The 19,131-nt window shown below is 43.4% G+C and overlaps 1 protein-coding gene across 1 annotated transcript in view; it reads right to left on the bottom strand.

The window, feature by feature from the left end:
* Positions 1 to 19,131, bottom strand: part of col14a1b (collagen, type XIV, alpha 1b) — a 247,931-nt gene that overhangs the window by 103,768 nt on the left and 125,032 nt on the right. Inside the window, exons 20-22 of the mRNA XM_030063880.1 lie at positions 16,275 to 16,397; positions 13,495 to 13,644; positions 5,110 to 5,226 (exon numbers count right to left, since the gene is read on the bottom strand). Coding sequence (XP_029919740.1) covers positions 5,110 to 5,226; positions 13,495 to 13,644; positions 16,275 to 16,397 — 390 coding nt within the window. The remainder of the gene's footprint in view (positions 1 to 5,109; positions 5,227 to 13,494; positions 13,645 to 16,274; positions 16,398 to 19,131) is intronic.

The raw sequence follows: 19,131 nt of genomic DNA, 5'->3' as shown, positions 1-19,131 counted from the left end.
TCAGGTGCATTTAGTTAATAAGTTCATGAGTCAGTAAATTTGGACATGACCCGTGTCCGAAGCGGGGACTCGGGTTGTTTTGCGGTCTGTCCCTTTAAGACGACTGCCATTCACATCCTGCAGTGACTCGGTTTGACGGAGGCCTTCATTCCACTTCATTTCCACACTCCCACACACTCACACACACACACACACACACGCTGACAGCTGGCTGCATGATAACTACTTACAATGTTGTGAAGAAAAAAACAAAAACAAAAAGAAAGTGAAGACGCAGGTTCCCCTCCGCTCCCGGCTCATAACGGCTTTGTTTTGGATTTACTGTTTTAATGAAAAACTCCTCTCTCAATTCTTTACTCCTGCACCGCCTGTGGACCGGCTGCAGGCTCGGGCCAAACCTGCAGCACAGCAGCCGGGACAGAAGACTGAAGAGCCTCATTCTGTGTTTTGTGTGTTTTTTTTTTTTCCTCCTCTGTGGTGGTCGGGCTAACCTCTGAATAGATGCAACAAGAAGCAATTACTGTCATTCCTCTAACGAGTATATCTCTTCCCGACACACTTGGCAACCACAACATCGACCTTTACTTCTTCTGTTTTTCTCTTTTTCTTTTTTAAACTTACACAGCAAATATAAATGTCAGCCGGGCTCGGGTCCGTGAAGCCTCCTCAGTCTGCAGGGAAACAACCACATCTTTTGTCATCTCAGCCTGTTTAGGGATTCGGACGTGGACAAGCCCCCTCGCCGCATGCTGAAACTCCCACTAATGAAAGCGCACAAGTGTGCATGGAGCCGCCGCTGCCGCCGCCGCCTGCGAGCGCAAGTATGCAGCGTGGGAGCCGCGGCATCATGGGAAATCTGAGCCGAGGAGGCAGAGAAAATCAGAATCGCACGCGTTCTGTATCCCAGGTTATAGCTCGGAAATTAATCAGACATGCAGGTAATTACACACACACACAAACACACACACACACAGGGCTCAGGTGTGTAGGCATGCAAGAAAGTGTGCACACACACACACGCACTTTATACACACATGCACACAAACACACAGAAGTAGTGATGCTTAGTCACAACTAATAATCTTGTCATCTCTGCCTATAAGACCATATGTAATCCAGACAGCAATTACCAGGCCTTTGGCAGGAGGGGAATGTATGCGTGTGTGTGTGTGTGTGTGTGTGTGTGTGTGTGTGTGTGTATATATCTGCATGTGCGTCCATACAATATGTGCATGTCCATCTGTTTGTTCCCTAAAAGCAGCAGAAGAAAGAAGACTTCCAAGCCTTCCTGCCTTGTAAGCAGTTAGCCAGGAAGCTAATGTGTTTTTTTGCGCTGTTTGTATTCATGACAGACTTCACCGACGCCGTGTTCGATTTCCAGGCGTTAAGCTTCCCCTGCTGTTCGCACGCCATCCGTCATCAGAACAGAGGCAGCGGCCGTGACCTCGTCAACAGCCGACGAGCCAACAAACCACCTCCAAACTGCAACGTACGCAAAAACAATCCTGCAATTATTAGCAGATAAACTGGATTACCTGTGTGCACGCTGACAAGAGACACTAAAACCCTCATGAACGGACGTACGGGCTTTGATTCTTCTCCACTGTGATCATTTGTCTTTTCTACGGTAACCAGAAGGTTTCAAACTGGGTGTCCCGAGTCTCGACAAATACCTGGAAAACACTGAGAGGTCCCTGCCAAATTGCTGCCAAATTGTCCCGTTTTTTTCGCTGCTCACGCCTACAATTCAAACTGGACATCCACATATTATAACCAGAAATGCTCAGTGTTTTCTCCTGAATCTAATGGTGCTGGAGTCGAATCAATCTGACCTCCACTGTCGATGCTATGACCCTCAGAAGCCGGCGACGTCATGTTCAACAGAGATTTTGCTAGAGGATCCCCACAGAAACATCTTGATGTACAAGATCTTTATGGGAAACTTTGTCTCACATTTTTAAACAAACATAGATATGCTATACATCACAAATGTTTGAATCTAATTGAATCTAATGATGTCAGGGTCCAAACAGCTGTTTTATTTTAAAAGGTATCTGACGATCAATGCATACTGGATGTTGTATTACACCAATGCAAACCTTGTGTTTTGTGCTTACTGGTTTTATTATTCAGTTTTCAATTATGTTTTGGTGAATTTTGGCCTGCTGGGTGCTGTCCATGGTGCTGAAATAACTGTCCTCTATCCGGATGAAAACACCTGTGATACACCTGTGATCCTAAACAGTCTTGGAGCTGCATCAGTTGCTTTGACTGGAAAGCTGAGACTCTTGTGGATTCAATGAGCCACATTTGATTCCTGTGTGATGATGTTGGCCCCCATAGCAGCCATTTCACTGCAGGCAGAGACTTTTGGTCAAACTGGACGTCGCTGGAGAAAATGACCTCTAGTGACCTCTAGGAGAATCACAGCCTCATCAGACTTTACAGACACAAACTAGAGAGCGAGGCCGTTCAGACGAGCTCTGGGTTTAAGAGTGACTTTCTGACACATTTACTCAACAGACCGCTCGACATCCAGTCTCTTTATTACTGAAATCTTCAAATGTCAAACGTTTTTGACACCAAATCAAAGCATGAATTTTTCTGTGGTGTTCCTCAAGGTCTTGGTGTCCTAATGTGGGATTTTGGGAGGATTATTCAAAAAACAAAAATCACAATAAATCCTGACATCAAATCACAATGCTTGTAGAATCACAGTACAGTTGTTCCTCGCTATAACGCGGTTCACCTTTCGCGGCCTCGCAGTTTCGCGGATTTTTTTTTTTAGTGCAATTTTGCATGCTTTTTTTTTTTTTTTTTTTTTTTTTTTTTAATACAGCGCATTGTGTTCTGCATCCTGATTGGCTATGGGACTGTAGACCGTTGTCAATCAATCTCCTCCGTGCCGTGTCTCCTGTACAGTACAGAATGCGTTCATTCTATAATACTGGACTTATTTTTCTATGAAGGTTTGAACTTTGAGAGTTTAAACAAGAGAGAAAAGTGAGAAAATGTTAATGCCTGTCTGAGAAAAGTGTATAAAGTGTGTAGTGAGGGGTTTTACAGCCTTAAAACATCTAGAATAATTGTAAAAAATAAAGCTGACTACTTCGCGGATTTGGCCTATTGCGGGTTATTTTTAGAACGTAACTCCCGCGATAAACGTGGGACCGCTGTACTTAACAATAGCAATACATATCGAATCAGCACCAAAGTAGTGCTTAGCTGTGTGTGAACATCAAGGTAACGTCCTTGAAATGACCTGTGTTTGGTGGAAAGGTCACCAGAATCAAAAGGACTTTTCTTGAATTTTCTTGATCCCAGTGGCTGATCTGCCTTATTCTGCCTTGTTTCAACACATTGCTACTTGTTCCCAGAAAAATTCATGAAACAAGAGCAACCGCACTAGAAACAAGTGGGATTATCTTATCCCACTGGCAGATTTTTTTTTTTTTACCTTGTTGGAAGAAAAACAAGATTTCACCTGTGAGTGTCAGACTGAATGACTCGTTAAGATGGATTTTTTTTTTTTTTTTTTTTGCAGTCCAACAACGATTCTTTTCCTCTCCATCATCCCCTGCAAACTGTCTGGTATCATACCAGTAAAAAGCAGCGTGGCGGCCTCAGTGGGCGACGGGCAGCAGAGAGGGGCGCTTGTTTCTCGGCATGGTGTAATCTGACGGGACGCTCGGAGCGCAGAGTGTAAAGCAGATTGGACATTGAGAGTCAGCACACACTTCTATCAGCGCACATCTGAGGAGAGGTGCTGAATGTCAATGTTTCCCTGCTTAGATACATGTGGAGGATGAGAGGCACAGTGTGTGTGTGTGTGTGTGTGTGTGTGTGTGTGTGTGCACCCACCTCTCTATTTTATGCTTGCCCTGTTCTCAGTTTGATACTCTGTAAACCCACTGAACAGGGGCTTGATGATTTATGTGCATGAGTGAGTGCATATATGCATCATACCTGTGTGTGTGTGTGTGTGTGTGTGTGTGTGTGTGTATTAGTGTGGGCTTGATATTGGTTTTCACAGGCTGAGATGATACCATTATATCTGCTGTCTAGTATTTTATGCCAATATTCAATATTGAATTTAAACTTGAACATTTTATTTCCACCTCCATCATATTGGTGTAAACCTCCATGTGCATCTGTGTGTACTTTTAAACCAATATGAGTGTGTGTGTGTGTGTGTGTGTGTGTGTGTGTGTGTGTTTTGCTGCATGTCAACTTGACTGAGTGCTTCAATTTTTTTTAATTTTAATATCTCCTCTAGTCATGCAGCTCCTCCTCTTGACTTTTCCAGGAATCACTGTTTTGTGACACAAGCACACAGGTGGATGATTTATTTCACCCACCCACACACACACACACACACACACACACACACACACAGACACACACACACACCGCCCTCCTTCCTCCCTGTTGTTTGGTGTGCCCATTTCGACAGACGGTGTCCATAGTGATGGACTCGGACGCTCCGTCTGGACCGAGTCTAAGGATTTTCTCAGCGGCCGAGAGGCTCAGCCTGTGGCTTTCTGACTGCGAAATTATGAAAATGGAAATATAAAGATGATTATCTGGTGTGATTTACCTTTATCTGAGGAGAGAGAGAGAGAGAGAGAGAGAGAGAGAGAGAGAGAGAGAGAAGGTAACTCACAGCAGACGTGGCTTCTTGCCCTGCAGCCATAATGAAAGTGTTAATCCTAAACGTTTTAGTGCTGAAATTATTAGTCAATTAACAGATTAGTCGATCAACAAAATTAATCTACTATAATTTGGTGACGGATGAATCATTTTATCAGGTAAAAACACCAAACACGGCCTGATTCCAGCTTCACTAAGATCATTAAAAGGCTCTGATTGCCTCCCTTTTCTCCGCTGATATCGTTATAAAATGAATATTTTGGGTTTTCCAGGCTGCTGGTCAGACGGAGGGAGGCTTCTGAAGACTTTTGATTTGGGGTTTGGCTTTTTTTCTTCACATTTTATGCACTAAATGATTAACCGATTCATCAAATAACTAACTGACAGATGAATGTATGTTTGTATGTGTGTGTATGCGTGTGTGTATGTGTGTGTGTGTGTGTGTGTGTGTGTACTCACTGAGCAGGGACTCGATCACCACCCGGTAGGTGCTGGCGTGACGGTGCGGCTGCCACTGCGAACACATGCTGTTCATCCTCACCTGGTAGGGAGTCAGGCCGGTCACCCCCAGGTACACTGGAGAGAGAGAGAGAGAGAGAGAGAGAGAGAGAGAGGGAGAGAGAGAGAGAGAGAGAGAGGGATAAAGTTTATGAGGTGTTTTATGGCGGACTTTCCCTTTAACAGTGTGATTCTGTATCGACTTAAATCTTCCTGCAGCTGCATGTTTATGTTGCTGCTGTTAAATCCACTGCTTGATTGATTGATTGATTGATTGATTGACTGATTTGTTCAGCTTTAAAACTTGTGGGTCCGAACTAAACTAAATGCACTAAGAAAAACAAACAAACGGTCTTCCTCTTCCTCTGCTCCTGGGAGTGTGATCTCTTTTGTTTGGATCAAACAACCAATCACCTGAAGGAGGCGTGGCTACCTCAGACCTGCTCCATGAGCCAATAGGAAAGGCACAAATTAATTCTGAAATATCAGTGAACACCTTGGACTCATTTCTTTTTAAGTCGTCCAGCTGAAGTGTGGAAGCTGTGATGAAGCTGGCAGTGTAATGGGTTTAACTCCAAGCTTTAACAAGTTTCATAATAACTTATGTCTTAACTATCATATAATGGAACTGTCAGCTACCTATCAAATAAATTTAGTTACGTTAGGTAGGAAGATGAATGCTAACGTTAGCTGTTGTCTAAAAGTAGCTCACAGGTGATCAAACATGTTGTTTTACCTTGAAATATGATTTGAGATTTTAAGCTTCCCACCCTGAGCGTCCACTGTGTAAATCAGATGGAGCCAGGCTAACGACTCCTATAGACTTCAAGTCTTTATGCTAAGCTAATGTGAAATGCTACCCATAGGAACTGAACCACTGGACGTCCAGAGGTGGAAATGGTGTCCAACATCTGGTCTCAGTCTGGGTAAACCAGAAAAATGATGTTTTGCCCAAAATCTTTGAGTGTGGAAATGGAGTCTAACTTTCTTTTCATATCAAATATTCTGAGATTTCCTTTAACCCAGGCCGGTCTGGTTGTTCTAGCAGGTCACAGTCTATCTTTAGTGTCCTTGAGCAAGGCACTGAGCTGCTGCAGACACGGTCCCTGCGGTTGAATGCGGGCATATGAAGAAACAAAACAAATTCCTAATTACACAGTGTGCAACGCGGTTCACAGCTCTGAAAATACTGATTGCATACTGGCAGGCATTCTTTTATACACACTACTGCAGTGGGGAAAAAAACAAAAAAAAACAAAAAACAAACAAAAAAAAATCCCAAACATGTCTTTATTTGAAACGGGCACACATGTACGGCGCTGAGGGCGACTGCTTCCCACCGTGTTTCCAGATGACAGATCTAAAAACATATGGCCGCTCGGCTTCACTGACCCCGAGATGCATTTTTCATGAAGTTATTTACAGATCGGGAGCAAAATGTGGCTGCACTGTGTTTGCTCCAGAAGTACACACACACACACACACACACACACACACACACAATCTCCTTATGCAAATGGTATGTATGCACTTCTATGGTCCGACGTTGCGAGCGCCACTTGTTAGGAGTTTAAAGACATTAGCATACATGTGACTGTGAGTCGCTAACAGCCTTGTGCGTCACGCTGTGTGTTTTTGCATTCGCTCGAACAAAACAGGACAAAACAGAGCGCTTTCCCAAATCCAATCTGCACCATTTTGGACGGAGTGGAAATGCATAATGTATGGCCGGATAATGTTTATGTAAAAATCTAACCCGGCGACACGGAGGGATTTTAAATTCAGCGTTTGGAGCAGCGAGCTGAAGTTTACTGTGGCCAACGGGAACAACGCACTAATAAACGAACAGAGGCTTTTTATCGATCCTGTAACACTGCAGGTTGTGAATCACCTCAGAGCGAAGGAACAATAAACCAGCAAACACACAGCGCACCTGATAAGATACATGTGCTGTACTCTCTGTTTGGCACGATATCTGTTCTGGAGTTTTTTTTTTTCAACCCTTTTTTGAACCCAGAACTCCACAGGCATGATCAAACCCTCTGAAAACCCTCTTTTCAATATTCTGATACTTAAATATCAGTAAATTTGTGTAAATTTCATGGCACTTCTCTTAGAATATAATTTTAAATATATAACTATACTTCTTACAATAATTTTTTAGTATTTTTTTGTGACTAATCATCTTTTCCCCATGTCTCATCAAATACATTTACTCAGGTTTCAGTGAGTTTAAGTCTTACGACCAATCAGTGACAAGAGAAACTCAAAAACTACATGAATTAATAAAAAACAAACACTTTTTCTAACTTCTGGAAACAAACTCTTTGTGTGTTTTGGAGGTTTTCCCTCAGTGCCGCTGCTCGTTCCTCTGACACACACATTCATGTCCACTTCATTTTTCATCTCAACAGAGGGGTCAAAGGTCAGACCGGAGCGCCCAGAGGCTCGTTTTCTTTGTTGAAGACGTTTTAAACAGGTCCGGGAACTGCAGGCGTTTCGTATTGATCATGCTCTGTCATTATGGATTGTGTAAAACAGAACCACAATGCAAAATCATACACAGTTTATCACACGGTCTTATTAAAGAGGTATGAAAACATAAACAAAATCAAAAATCACAATATCTTTGACCTCGATATCGATATTATGACAATTACAGGGATGTCTACTGGAGACTTTTAGGCTCTGATTGCCGATAAAATTTATAAAAAAGGGAATTAAATCTATGAAATTAGAGTACAGAGTGGCGCACAAACAAGTTATGTCAAATATGGTGTTTGAATATGTGTACTGAATGATTTCTGTGCAGTTCATTATTATTTAATTTCCTTGCTCCCTCCCTTTGGGTCAGTGCTAACACAACAAGAGTTAGGTTTATATAATTAAAGGGATTAGAAACACCTGGGAGACCTCACCTGGCGAGACGAGGGAGCGGAAAAGTTTTTCGACCACAAATTAGAATTAGAAAGTATACCGCTGAATTATAGTTTGAAAGTAATTGGAAGAACATTTTTGTTGAGCTCTTTTGTTAATAAATGAAATTTGTTGCCATCAGATTTGCAGGCGCTTATTGTTTATACTGCCTGTCGTCAACCGAGCTGAAAAGTACCGTATTGACCCGAATAAAAGACGACCCTGATTTTAAGACGACCCCTCTTTTTCAAGACCCTTTTTTGGAAAAATACTTTTTATATGGACATTCTGCCAGGAGCGGACTTACCATTAGGCAAAATTAGGCGGTTGCCTAGGGCCCCAAGTTCCTGAGGGCCCCATAAAACTCCTGATACACTTATGGTTAATACAGTTATTACTTATTTGCGCACATTAATTATGTTTTTGATTAAAATACTTTTGCTAAAATGCCAGCAGAATGCTTATCGTATTATGTGTGTCTCGGGGCCCCTGTTTTGTGTGTTGTCCTCTCATCTCAGAGGGCCCCATGCCTGCCTTTGCCTTGGGCCCCAAATTTCTTAAATCCGCCACTGCATTCTGCAACACCAGCCCATGCTAGCTTTAAACTCAGTGCGGGGTATGTTGAGCTCTGTGGCAACTTCAAGTGCTTTCTGCTGCATCACATCCCTCGTAACGGGCAGTCCTTCACTACGTTTCTCATTCACAAAATCGCACACCCTCCTGTCAGTCTCGTTGAATCGACCGGTTTTTGGACCACGAAAAGCCGTTCTTCTCTTTTTTAGCTCTTCTTTCTGAGACCGCCACCGTCTCACATTGCACTCATGGCCAGGGTTAAGGGATGTTTATTTACCTCGACAGTTTCGGAGGTAACTTCAGAAAGCGTCCAACTGACAGCCGGAGAGGCATGTCAGCTGGCTGCTACATTCAGCCGAGTGGCGGCGCACACTGGTCGGCCCACCTGATGCCGCCCGGTGCCTCGGTCGGCACCACGCCCACCCGGTCAGGTCTGCTGGATCTGACAGGTGTGCGGCGCACACAGACTGCCATATATACCTTTCATCATAAATCAACTTTTGTTTATACGCGGTTGCAGCAGCACCATGGACAGCTACACAGACAACATGGTTGATTATTGATTGCGCGACGCGGCCATTCGCCGGTAATCGCGCTTCGCATTAATCGATTTTGCGGAGGCAGGAGGAAAGCTGCATGATTTACGTTGTATCCACGTTCGCGCGCTGCGTGCGTGACCGTGCATGTGCTCGTGCATGAACGCCCGTACCGTGCTGGAGCACACCCCTTCCAACCGTGCCAGAGCGGGGGAAGTGTACTGCATTCAAGCACGGAACATGCAAGTACAATACATGTGTATTTGCTTAGACCCCCAATATAAGACGAGGGCGTTTTTTCCGGGCATTTTCAATGGAAAAAATATCGTCTTATATTCAGATCAATACGGTAGTTTATTGTCAGTGGGATTATTATTATTTTTTATTTTTTTTGGAAGCCACTATGCAAACACAAGAGATTGCTAAACAATCACTTGAAATTGTGTATACGATGACGAAACTTTAAAAACTAAAAAGACACTACTTATGCCATATAACTACATTCCAGTATCCAAAATCCCAGACGATATCTAGTCTCGCATCACAATATTGTTTTATTTTGCATAAACAGTGGGCCTGTAAATGAAACTGAACTTGATATTACCCCGCTTTATGAAAACCTACAGTAGATTCATTTCACTTACATGTTCATCTTTTATATTTTACATATTGACCATTTTCAACTAAGCTCGACGGCCTTAAGTAAAGAAAGAAATGGGTGAATATTCTGCTGTTACTGCCTGTTTTAGGCTGGAGCCTTTTTGTGAAATTATACACAATTTACCCTGCGGGCTGAATTAATAATAGGTACGACATGAAAGCCGAGCGCCGCGACCATCTTTCCGTCCTCGGCGGCTGTGATACCCGCGCTGATTTACAGTATGTGACATTGAAGTATCAGTCGGGTTCATCTGCAGCGGTCGGCGGGCTTCATTAACATGCGGCACAGCAAAGTGACAGACGCCGCTTCCTCCTCCTGGGATCCCACTGGCCTCATATCTTCTGACTCTCCTTTCAGTTCCATCCATCTCCCTATCTTTCTTCTTCCCCCATCTTCCTCACATTTTCCCCCCCTTCCTTATTTCTGCATCTGTCCCCCAACCAACCAGCCCCCCCCCCTCCTCTGACGCCTTTGTCCTTCAAATCTACCAAGAAGTGCTTAATTGTCATGCAGGCGGCGAGGAAATCATGGCACCAACGCAAACCGGGGGCACTTGGGATGCATTTAAATCTACATTTGTAGGCATTTAGCTGACACGTATCTGGAGAGAGCTCTTATCCGGGGGCAAATGACGATGGATGAGGCGCCGCGTGGTGGAGCTTCACAGTCTCCTTCAAGGACGTTTTAAAAGGACACGCGGTTGTTGACGGACACTGGCCGTCGCAGAGATCAAAGCCGAGGCCCTTCCAGACTTAAAATGGCTATCTTAACCGCGAGGCCGGCCTGCCAAGAGGCGGTTAGTTATCATGAAAATCGTGGCTGATTGATTGGACGCTTTGAGGAGCCTCTGGAAGTGTCCGTATCGCCGCCGAGATAACTTCAAATCTGCTCCATCTGTGGCTCGGTCCAGGGCTGGAATGTAATTAGCCGAAGCCGCCGCCAAGAGTGTCAGATTGATATCGAGGCATCGACGTCCGAGGTGTTTTGCTGCCTCTCTGATTAGATTAGGGGGAGTCGTCTTGATCGGCTAATCACTTCACTGGCATCGAGTCAAAGAGAAAACAAACAGAGCGAGCCGCAGACTTTCAATCCCAGAGTCTACACGCTCTCGGCTCTAGAAAACAAGAAGTCGATGGCATGATTTCGCAAGTTGGACCAAACTGTTTTCGGACAAAGCAGGCGTGTCAGTCGCCACTTCTTCACAGCGCCTTTAAATCTTGTTTTTCCTTAAAACAGCTGAAAAAGTCCCCCCATGAACCGAGGCAGTTCAACTTATTAAACCATGTTTCCAAAATCTTCGAGAAAGCGTCTCTGTCTCTGATCTTTCCACTGGCATCAAGAAAATAACTCTTGCTTTTCATTCTTTGAGCTGACTCTCATTGTGGATTTATGCTCTTTTTTTGTGAGAAAAAAACAAGAATTTATGACTCTACAAAATAATAATTTATGATTCAATACTCAATCAAACGTTAAGATGGATATATTTTTAAATACAGTTCCACAAGTCATGACTCACTTTTGAAATCTTTAGATCTTGACAATCACTGATAGAAAGAGTTTGTGAAAAAACAAATTAAGTGTAACATTTCTGAATGAATAAAAACACGGCCCAGTCCAAACTCATATCATCATGGGAAGAAACTATACGCTCCCAAAAGAGGAAAAAATCAACCACCACAGAATTACAAGTGACTGAGAGAGGGAAAATACAGCAGGATGGCGCAGCTAAAACGGCAGCCACTCCAAACTCTTTGATCCAAATTCTTTTAATCAATGGTTCTGGTTACAGCCGAGAGGGCCTCAATAAAATTTTAAGCAACGTATCATGTAATTAGCTGGGATTGCTGCTAAGCCTGTCAGATGGGTATCAAGGCATCGACGTCTGAAGTGCCTGACTGGCTGTTGTGATTAGAGAGGGAACTCTTCAATTAAGCAGAGGCTCTGCAGTCACATCACAAAACTCCAAGAAACCACAGCTGGCGCTTTCAAAGAGGAACGCCGAAGGATTGTCTGTATGCAAATGACGGCCAGACGCAGCATACAACACCAGGCGAGAAGAAATGCATCAGAAGACTGTTACTGTGAGGCTGAATGGTTGCAGGTGCATTCAGTAATGTTATAAGTAACAATGAAAAGTGCGATATGGTGGACTTGTCTCCAAAATTAGAGAAACTGTCTCGCCCCTTGGACCAGATTCACATGGTGGCCATTTCACTGTGACATCACGCTCAGGGTGTGAAGCTCAAATGCTGTTATCATGTGGGGAATCTGATAACATGTAATTATGATGTATAAGGCACATAATCATCTGCTTCCGTGCTGTATTCAGGAGCTGTTCCACCATAGCGAGAGCCGGTACAACTTAAGGGGAACTGCCATCTTCAAACAAACTAATGCAAGAATAAAAAACAAATATAGATGTGTATCGGTTATAGGGGTAAAAATATGGAATGGACTAGATAATGAATTAAAAAATTGTAGTTCAATAAATAAATTTAAAAAGATGTACAGATCAAATATAATAGCCAGATATAGAGCAATAGTGTGATATACATAACGTCAAGGCTAGTTTCTAGTACTTTTCTGTATTTCTCTCTTGTTTTGTAAATTACAGTGATATATTGTTTCATTTCCTTTTAGCTGTTTTTTTCTTTTTTTCTGTTGTGTTTTGTTGTTTTTGTTTTGTTTTGTTTTGTTTTGTGTTAGTCTCTGTTTACTGTTTGTTTTCTGTTCTTGTCCTGATTGTGTTGTTGTATTTTCTAGTAAGAAGATATTTAAGGGTTTAAAGGGTAGGCACAATAAGCTTAGGCTTCAGCCTACACCCTTTTGGTCTGTTCTTTCTAAGAAACTGAAAGGAAATTGTAGTGTATTAACTCACCCTCAAATGACCAAATAAAAAATAAAATAAATGAAAAAAAAAAAAAAATAACTTGTTGTCATTCCTCAGATCATCCTCTGCAGGACTGCTCGAGAGCCATACACACTCCCAAAGGAAAACTGGACATGCAGCATTTTTCAACTACACACCAAAACTCTGGAACACCTTACCCAAAGACATTAGAGAGGCAGTCTCTCCTGAAATCTTTAAACAACGCCTATCTTTTTAACCATGCCTTTTTATAGTATGACTTTTACTCAATATCATATGCTCCAACATTTTAATCCATTTTAAGGCATTTGTATTCTTATTCATGTCTGATTTTCAGCTGCGTTTCCTATGTTTTAATGTAACACACTACCTCTTATTTTTCTCGTTTATCCCCTTTTATTCCTGCTGTTGATGTCCTCAATTATTTATTTATTTGTTATTTGTTGTTTTTATCTATCAGTGTGTATGTATGTGTATATATGTATACATATCTTATTTTTATTCTTTTTATGTGAAGCACTTTGAGCTGCATTCTGTATGAAAAGTGCTATATAAATAAAGTTTATTATTATTATTATTATTATTATTATTTCAACAGAAAAGACAATGAAGAGTGACAATCTGGAGGGGCATCAGGCCATATTTCAAGTTCAAACATACATATCTGATCACCCGTTAGACATCAGCGTTTTGTGTGGCATGAAGAGCGTTGAAATTATTTTAACAAGCAGGCAGCAAAATGTCATGAACAGACAGATGGTGTGACATTAAGTTGGAGCGAACGGACTCACATGTCTTGGCCCTTCCTGAAAGGGCCTCGCTGGATCCGGTGGTGTAGGAGGCGATGACCTTGACGCTGTACTCCGTCCCGCTCAGCAGATTGACGATCAGCATGGTGTTCACATCCTCGCCGACGAAGGTCTCGAGGGCCGGACCAGGAGCTGAGGAGGTGGAGGAGGAGGAGGAGGAGGAGGAGGAGGAGGAAGAGGAGGAGGAGGGCAAGACAACAGAGGAGATGAGGAACATCAAGGAGGAGCAAAAACCAGGAGGAAGATGGACGAGGGAGTTCTGAGAGGGTCATTAGTTTCAATTCCAGATGGGAGGAGAAGATAGAGGCTGATTCAGTGACAGGAGTGATGCAGGCGAGGGGGGGGGGGATGGCTGGAGGGGGCGAAGGGAGGAGAACGTGCAGAGAAAGTGTGAGTGGTGTGCAGTGTGTGTGAGTGTGTGTGAGTGTGTGTGTGTGTGTGTGTCCTCATGAGAACAACTTTAGACCTTCAGATTTTGCAAAGCGAGATCCTTTTGGGAGCATCGTCAACATCAAGGAAGGCCATAAAATATCATGAACCTGAACCCTCAGGGCCCCTGCTTCATCCTGAGGACGCTCCAGCCAGTCCCCCTTTACAGAATTGTTAGTTTTGGATCAGTATTTATTGTTAGAATTAGAATTAAGAGTAGATTAGTAGGATAGGGATTAAATTTCGTTGACCCTCTGGAACCGGGCAGGACAGGCAGGCTGGCTCCCCTAAAGTTAGTTCAGGTCATTTGTGGAAAAAATGTTAAAATCTAATCCAGAGGAACCGATCGAGTTACTTTCCACCTCTGGATTAGGTTTATGTCTTTGGGTTTAGGGGCAAGATTAGAATTAGGATTAGCTGGTTTGAGTGAGGGTGAAGGCTATGTCCTCATAAGGACAGAAGTGCAAAGTAAGGAATCGTTTGTAAACCCCGTCTGACCTCTGTCTGCCGCTGTCTGCATGTGGGTGTGTGGGTGTGTGTGTGTGTGTGTGTGTATTTTCGTGCTACTGCTTGTAAACTGGAAAAAGCACTTTTGGTCGTGAAAGGCAGTAAAATGTTTTCTGTGACAAACAGTTTCTTCTTGGTTTTGTTTCACAGTAAAAGTGAAGCAGCCACACACATTACGGGACCAAAAAGCTTTAAGACTTTTGAACTTATTTTAGATTTTTACATTACACTCCAAATCATAGTTATTTATTTTGTAATCCACGTGTTCTCTTAGTATTTGCAATATTTCTGTAAGTGCATGAAGGCAGCACGTGTGTGTGTGTGTGTCCTGCATGCTGGTATGATTTCAAGAATGCCAGTTCTTCCATATAAAAAATCTCCTATGGAATGAAAGCTCAGAGAAGGAAACCACTAAACTGAGTCATCTTAACACCTCCAATTACAAAATAGCTGTGTCTCTCTATCTTGTGCATGTGTCTTATACAGTATATAATCATCATCTGTGTCTTTGAAATGCTGACAAAGTTTCAAGAAGCAGTGGTTTCTAAAGATGTACAGCACAGTGTGTTGAACTGAAACCTGTCTGTGCATGTTCTCATCGTCCAGGTCAAAGGCATCTCAAGGAAACTGAATCAGGTCAACTGGACTGAACTAACCCTAACCCCTTATCCAAGTGGCTTCATCAGTTCATGCTGTTCACTATGCTGACTAGACTGCTAGTGTAATGGCGCTTTTCCACTAGTACCTACTCGGCTCAACTCTACTTGGTTTGTAAGCTTTTCCATTAGGTGGTAGTACCTGGTAGCAGATACTATTTTATTACCTACTCGGCCGGGGGTCCAAGCGAGCTGAGTCGAGCCGAAATGTGACGTAAACGCCGTGCAGGCCACTGATTGGACAGGGAGTGACGACACATGAAAACCAAACCCGACCCCAAAACGGCAACAGCGACCGTGCGCATTGATCATCACTGAAGTTGGAAAAATCAGAAAATGGCAAGTAAACCGGTACCGCGATCAAATGAAGACGTGGAGACGTTTCTGTGCTTGGTGGCGGCCCAAAGAATCCAGAGGGAGCTGGATGGTGCGCCGCCTTGCTATGACGACTCCACCCACGGCGAGGTGGGACTCAGCTGTAATGCAAAACCATCCAAACCGAGTCGAGCCGAGTCGAGTCGAGCCGAGTAGGTACTAGTGGAAAAGCGCCATAACTAACTGGTGGGGAGCCCACGTATTTAACCTCAGTGGGCGTCCCCCCCCAAGGTGTCTGCTGTTGATGGCCCCTGGGGCCCCGGGTGGGGCCAGCTGTGAGCGGCCGTTGTCAGTCGTATGAAGTCACTTGTGAGTGACCTTGACCTTTTGAGGCTGAGTTGTTGAATTTTCTTGGCAGAGATGAAAGGACAATATTGTAGATGGAAGGTAGTTGGTAGTGTAAAGCCCCTCCTCTGTTAAGAGAAGGTTGTTCCACCTTGACACAGATGGCCTCTTTTACCCCTCTTTCAAACCGCCTGTCTTCTCTGTCCAGAATGTGCACATTGCTGTCCTCCAAGGAGAGTGTCTTCTCCTTAAGGTGGAAGTCGACAGCTGAATCCAGACCTGAGGAGTTCGCCCTTTTGTGCTGGATTCAATTCAGTTTCAATTTGATTCAATTTCCATGAGACGCATCAAAAACGTGAGATGTGGAGGAATCTCTGGATATTATTATTCATAATCAATTTAACAACAATAACATTATTGGCACTGAGTGATTTAATACATGTGATGGACACCAGCTGACCGTGTGTGTGTGTGTGTGTGTGTGTGTGTGTGTGTGTGTGTGTGTATTACCAGAGATAGGCTGGTAGACAACCCTGTAGCCCATGGTGGGCGATGGCGGGACGTCCCAGCTGATCCTGAAGCGGTTGTACCATTCCTCTGAAACCCTCAAGTTCCTCGGAGCTGAAAGAGGAACTGGAGAGAGAGAGAGAGAGAGAGAGAGACAGAGAGAGAGAGAGACAGAGAGAGAGAGGCAAATATATTAAAATAGAAAGAATATGAGAGGAAAAAACAGACGACAGGACAAAGAGAAGGGGAGGGAGAGAGAAAAAAATGACAAAATGACAAGAGTAAGAAATATTAAATGTAATGAAAGGTGGAGGGAGAGAGAAAGAGCAAAACTATCTTTAGCAAGGCAATAACATATGATATAATAAAAAGTAATGAAACTAAATGAAATAATGTCATATAAATATTGTAATTTTCCACAAACTATGTATGCACAGAGCTTCATGATTAAAAAAAAAAGAAAGAAAAAAAAAGCCTGAATAAAACAGAACACAGTATCACGAAGGACAATATAGACAAGAGGAGGGAAACGGGGAGAAAAGGTTAGCGAGAGAGAGATAATTAAAGGAGAATTAAACAGAGTTTGATAACGTTTAATATAATTTCAGCACTCGAGTCATTCTGCTGCTATACAGTGCCAAGTTAAATTAGTCGAGATATTAAATCCTGGCAGGCTTTCACTTGGATGACAGTCGAGGGAGAAACTTGAACTGGGGAGCTATAGGCAAGCTGATATTAATAGTACATTTAAATATTTATATATAAATATATATATGAAAATTTGGTGCAGTCTTTAAAAAAAGGATGTGTCATTTTCAACCCATCTGTGCAGTCCACTTTCGTTTCCTCCCCGCTCTCCGGTCTGTCCCTTTCCTCCCAAATCCTGATGGATTCAAATCCCCGGAAAGATCCCTCAGATTAAATGGAAACCTGGGACTTCATGGGTCCAAATCCCCGAGTTCTGCTGGCTATTGTGTCGCACTTTCTAAAGCTAAACCTCCTCCATCACCCTCTACATTCTCCGCCATCCCTCCTTTTCTGCTCAGGATTATGAGAGCTCGCCTGTCTCATCATCTCTTGCCTTTCACCGCTAAAACCCCGTTGTCCTCGCCGCGCTCCCCTGCCGCTCCTCCCTCAGGTGTTACATCGCTCATAGGTTCAAATCCCCAGATTATACCGCCGTCTTCGGTCAGATTATTTAACTACACTTTCCTCTCTCTAATGCTGCTCAAAAAAAAAAAAACTCCTCAGGCCAATGGAAACAATGGAAAACCAGCAATTTCATGTGACTTCATGGGTTCAAGTCCCAAATTGAAATTGTGCTTGCTCTACTGTCATGGTTTCTGTCTTTACTTTCTTTCACTACTTAAAAACAAATCAAGGGGCACAAGTTCCCTCCCAAATGTCACTCCTCTTTGCTTCAAATAGCCAGATTACACGGGTCACGTTACGGCTAAAAGCCCTGTCATCCTCCTTGTCATGCCTCCCTTGACAGTCATCGCGACCCACGTAGGTTCAAATCCCCTGACTATCATTCACTCTCCTCTATCTATCTTCACTTTCTTTGCCCACTAAAAACCCCGTCGTCCTCTCTACATTCCCTCCCACGCCTCCCTCACTGATCATCCCATCCCGCCCTGGATCAAATCCCCAGATTATACCAGCTCCTCTGTCACATTATCCATCTTCCCTTTTCACTTAAAAACCCATTTGTCCTCTCTGCATTCCCCGCCTCGCCTCCCTCAGCGATCGCCCCGTCCCTCATAGGTTCAAATCCCCCAGACTGCGCCGACTGCTCTCGCCACATCATCTATCTTCACTTTAAAAACCCAATCGTCCTCTCCACATTCCCTGTCGTTCCTCCCTGGGCGATCATCTCATCCCTCACTCCGCTAACAGGGAGCATCCATCACGGCGGCGGCCTGTCGGCGGCCCGTCGTTTGGAAGTGGAGAGCGTCATTAGCGTTCGCTAATGTGTGTAATACGCTGCACGGGGAGACATGATGGGCTGGAATGGAAAGACGGATGGCTTAAATCTAGCGTGTCTCCCTGCGCTGAAGCTCGAGTGTTGTGTTTTACAATGCGCTCAGCGGCAGAGAAAGTCATTAGCCTCGGCTGTGTATTCAAGCGCCATTCAGTCACATTTTAAAAAAATAAATAAATAAATTGGATGCTTCCCCCTTATTTTAGTTTAAACTCCACAGTAAAGGAAATAGATGTTGCACGCTGAGCTACCATGACTGGTTTATGTCTCTTTTACACGAACACTGAACAAGTGTTCCCGGTGTTGTCACGCATTTACCGGCTACCGAGGAGTCTTCTTTTCCAGCGAGGACGTTGAGTTTTCTTTATGCTAATTAAGGCGTGTTATGCAAGATATTACTGCCATAGAGAGGTTAATCTGCACCGAAAATGCCATCTGCCACCTTAAAACAATGGAATTACTACAGATACAAACTCTGTATTCTTATCGTCCAGATGGTTAAATCACATTTACAGTATATTTGAATGTCTTCCCTTAAATCAAAATATATGGTTTCCGGTGGGAATTGAGTGTGTGTGTGTGTGTGTGTGTGGATAAAGCCACACAACAGCAGATTGCATGCAAAAATTAAAAAGATATACTGAGCCCTTTTCACCCAGGAGTCTACACGTTGTGATGAGGATGAATCCCTGTTTCTTAATTTTTTTTTTTTTTTTTTTTTTTTTTGTGCTGACAGGAGGGATGCCGCCCCCTCAATCCATCTCTGCTCCCCCTCTGGCTACACTTCCACAAAACGCTGCACGGGGAGACAAGATGTCTTAAGGAAGATGAATAGCGAACAAGTTCTGGTTCTGCTTAAATCGCAGCATTTGTTTC

Source organism: Myripristis murdjan, chromosome 11, assembly GCF_902150065.1.
Source record: "Myripristis murdjan chromosome 11, fMyrMur1.1, whole genome shotgun sequence".
Lineage (NCBI taxonomy): Eukaryota > Metazoa > Chordata > Actinopteri > Holocentriformes > Holocentridae > Myripristis > Myripristis murdjan.
The sequence above is the reverse complement of the archived record's forward strand: the minus strand, read 5'-3'. Positions and strand labels throughout refer to the sequence as shown.